This window comes from Emiliania huxleyi, assembly GCF_000372725.1.
Source record: "Emiliania huxleyi CCMP1516 unplaced genomic scaffold EMIHUscaffold_5707, whole genome shotgun sequence".
NCBI lineage: Eukaryota > Haptophyta > Isochrysidales > Noelaerhabdaceae > Emiliania > Emiliania huxleyi.
In genome coordinates, this window is record NW_005197717.1 from 1 (window position 1) to 1,539 (window position 1,539).

Genomic DNA, 1,539 nt, shown 5'->3' on the forward strand with positions numbered 1-1,539 from the left:
CCCCAGGGGGAAAAGAGGGGCCCTGCCATTGGGCAATCAAGGCGGTTCGCGCCCACCGCCTGCTTATTTGGAAGGGGTTTCAGCCCGAAGCCCCCTAGAAGGTTGCTTGGGGGGCCACCCTTAAAGGTTCGCCTGAGCCAGCCAGTACTGCAGCCATCTCCGGTCATCCTCTTCTGTGACCGAGCAGACTGCGCGCATTGACTCGAGAACAGGGAAGAAGACGCCGGCGACGGCTGCGCCAGTCGGGCTGAAGATGACGTCTTGGTAGTCGTGTGGCGCGAGCATGCAGATTGCGACGGCAACGGCGATGAAGCCGAGGTGGCCAACCACCTTCCGGCCTCTCGTCGGAGGCACCCGGTGGAGGAGCGCCGCCGCAGCCACGCCGACGGCCGTGGTCGCCCCGTACATGAGGTAGCGGCTCCAGTGCCTGGCCAGGTGTGAGGCGATCCTGCCCCCGAGGTTGTCGAACACCATCGCGGCGAGAGGAGTGAGTGCGGACGGACGAAAAGTTTGGACAGAAGAAAAGAAAATTCCCCTTGCTCCAAGTGCTCCCGATAACTCCCTCGCACAACACTGGGCACGGGACTGGCGCGCACTGAAGAAAAAGAGTCGTGATTTCTTGTTGGTCTTCAAACATCCTGTCAGCAGAGTCCTCCTACGGGAATGTTCGTAAGAGCCACATACACTGAAAATCTCTCTCTTGAAGAAAAGAGGACATCCATGCGGAAGAAAGAAATTCGGCGACACTTCCAGCAACCGCGCCCCCGGCGGCCGGAGCTCCTAGTTCCAGTGGACTCGCTTCAGCAGCCTCGCTCGCTTTCAGCAGCCTCGCGGTATTTGCAAGACCTGGTCGTTCGAACTCCCGCTCCTAGTAGCTGCAGCAATCTGCGCAGCAATCTCTAGCGCCTTGCTGACTACGAGAACCAATGGAGCACGTCGAGCAGCCACCGGCAGAGCAGCCGCCTCGGCTTCGCATCGGCTTCGCCGCCGAGTTCTATCACGTCTACCTCACGCCTCTGATGCGCTCGAAGCGCGGCACGCTCACCCTCGACGGGCTGCCCCGCCTGCCCGCAGAGGACGACGCCTTGGTCCTGCTGGAGCGCTTCCGAGCGGCGCTGTCAAAGCGGCAGCTCGACGGCTCGGGCCGAGCGACCCAGCGAGCCACGCTGTCGCTGCTCTGGCCGCGCTTCCAGCTCTCCATCAGCCTTTGGATGCTGGTCGGCCTCGCAACTGACGGCGCCCAGCCCTTCCTCATCGCGACTCTGGTTCGCGAGCTCCGCACCGGCACCGGCTCCGTCGGGACGCGGCTCGGCATCGTCGCGGCCATCGGCGCGCTCTGCCTCGTCAACACGGCGTCGCTGCAGCAGGTCCTCTGGTTTGGCTCGCGGTGCGGCATGCGCGCAAAGGTTGGGCTCTCTGCGGCCGTCTACCACAAGATGATGCGGCTCGAGCTCGGCTCGGTCGCCTCGTGGTCGTCGTCCGCCGTCTCGAACCTGGTCGCGATCGACCTCGCGCGGCTCGAGCTCTCGGCGATGTTTT

General features: G+C 63.5%; 2 protein-coding genes across 2 annotated transcripts; one reads left to right on the plus strand and one right to left on the minus strand.

Moving 5' to 3' along the window:
* Positions 1–120: 120 nt before the first annotated feature.
* On the minus strand, positions 121–474 carry EMIHUDRAFT_257099 (hypothetical protein; the record flags this gene model as incomplete). The annotated part of the gene is made up of 1 exon (XM_005764936.1): positions 121–474. The coding sequence occupies one exon, from the start codon at positions 472–474 to the stop codon at positions 121–123; it is 354 nt and encodes a 117-aa protein (XP_005764993.1).
* A 452-nt stretch (positions 475–926) lies between these two features.
* Positions 927–1,534, plus strand: EMIHUDRAFT_124555 (hypothetical protein; the record flags this gene model as incomplete). The annotated part of the gene is made up of 1 exon (XM_005764937.1): positions 927–1,534. A coding segment is annotated over one exon (608 nt), but the record flags the coding sequence as incomplete, so codon positions are not given.
* Positions 1,535–1,539: the final 5 nt, after the last annotated feature.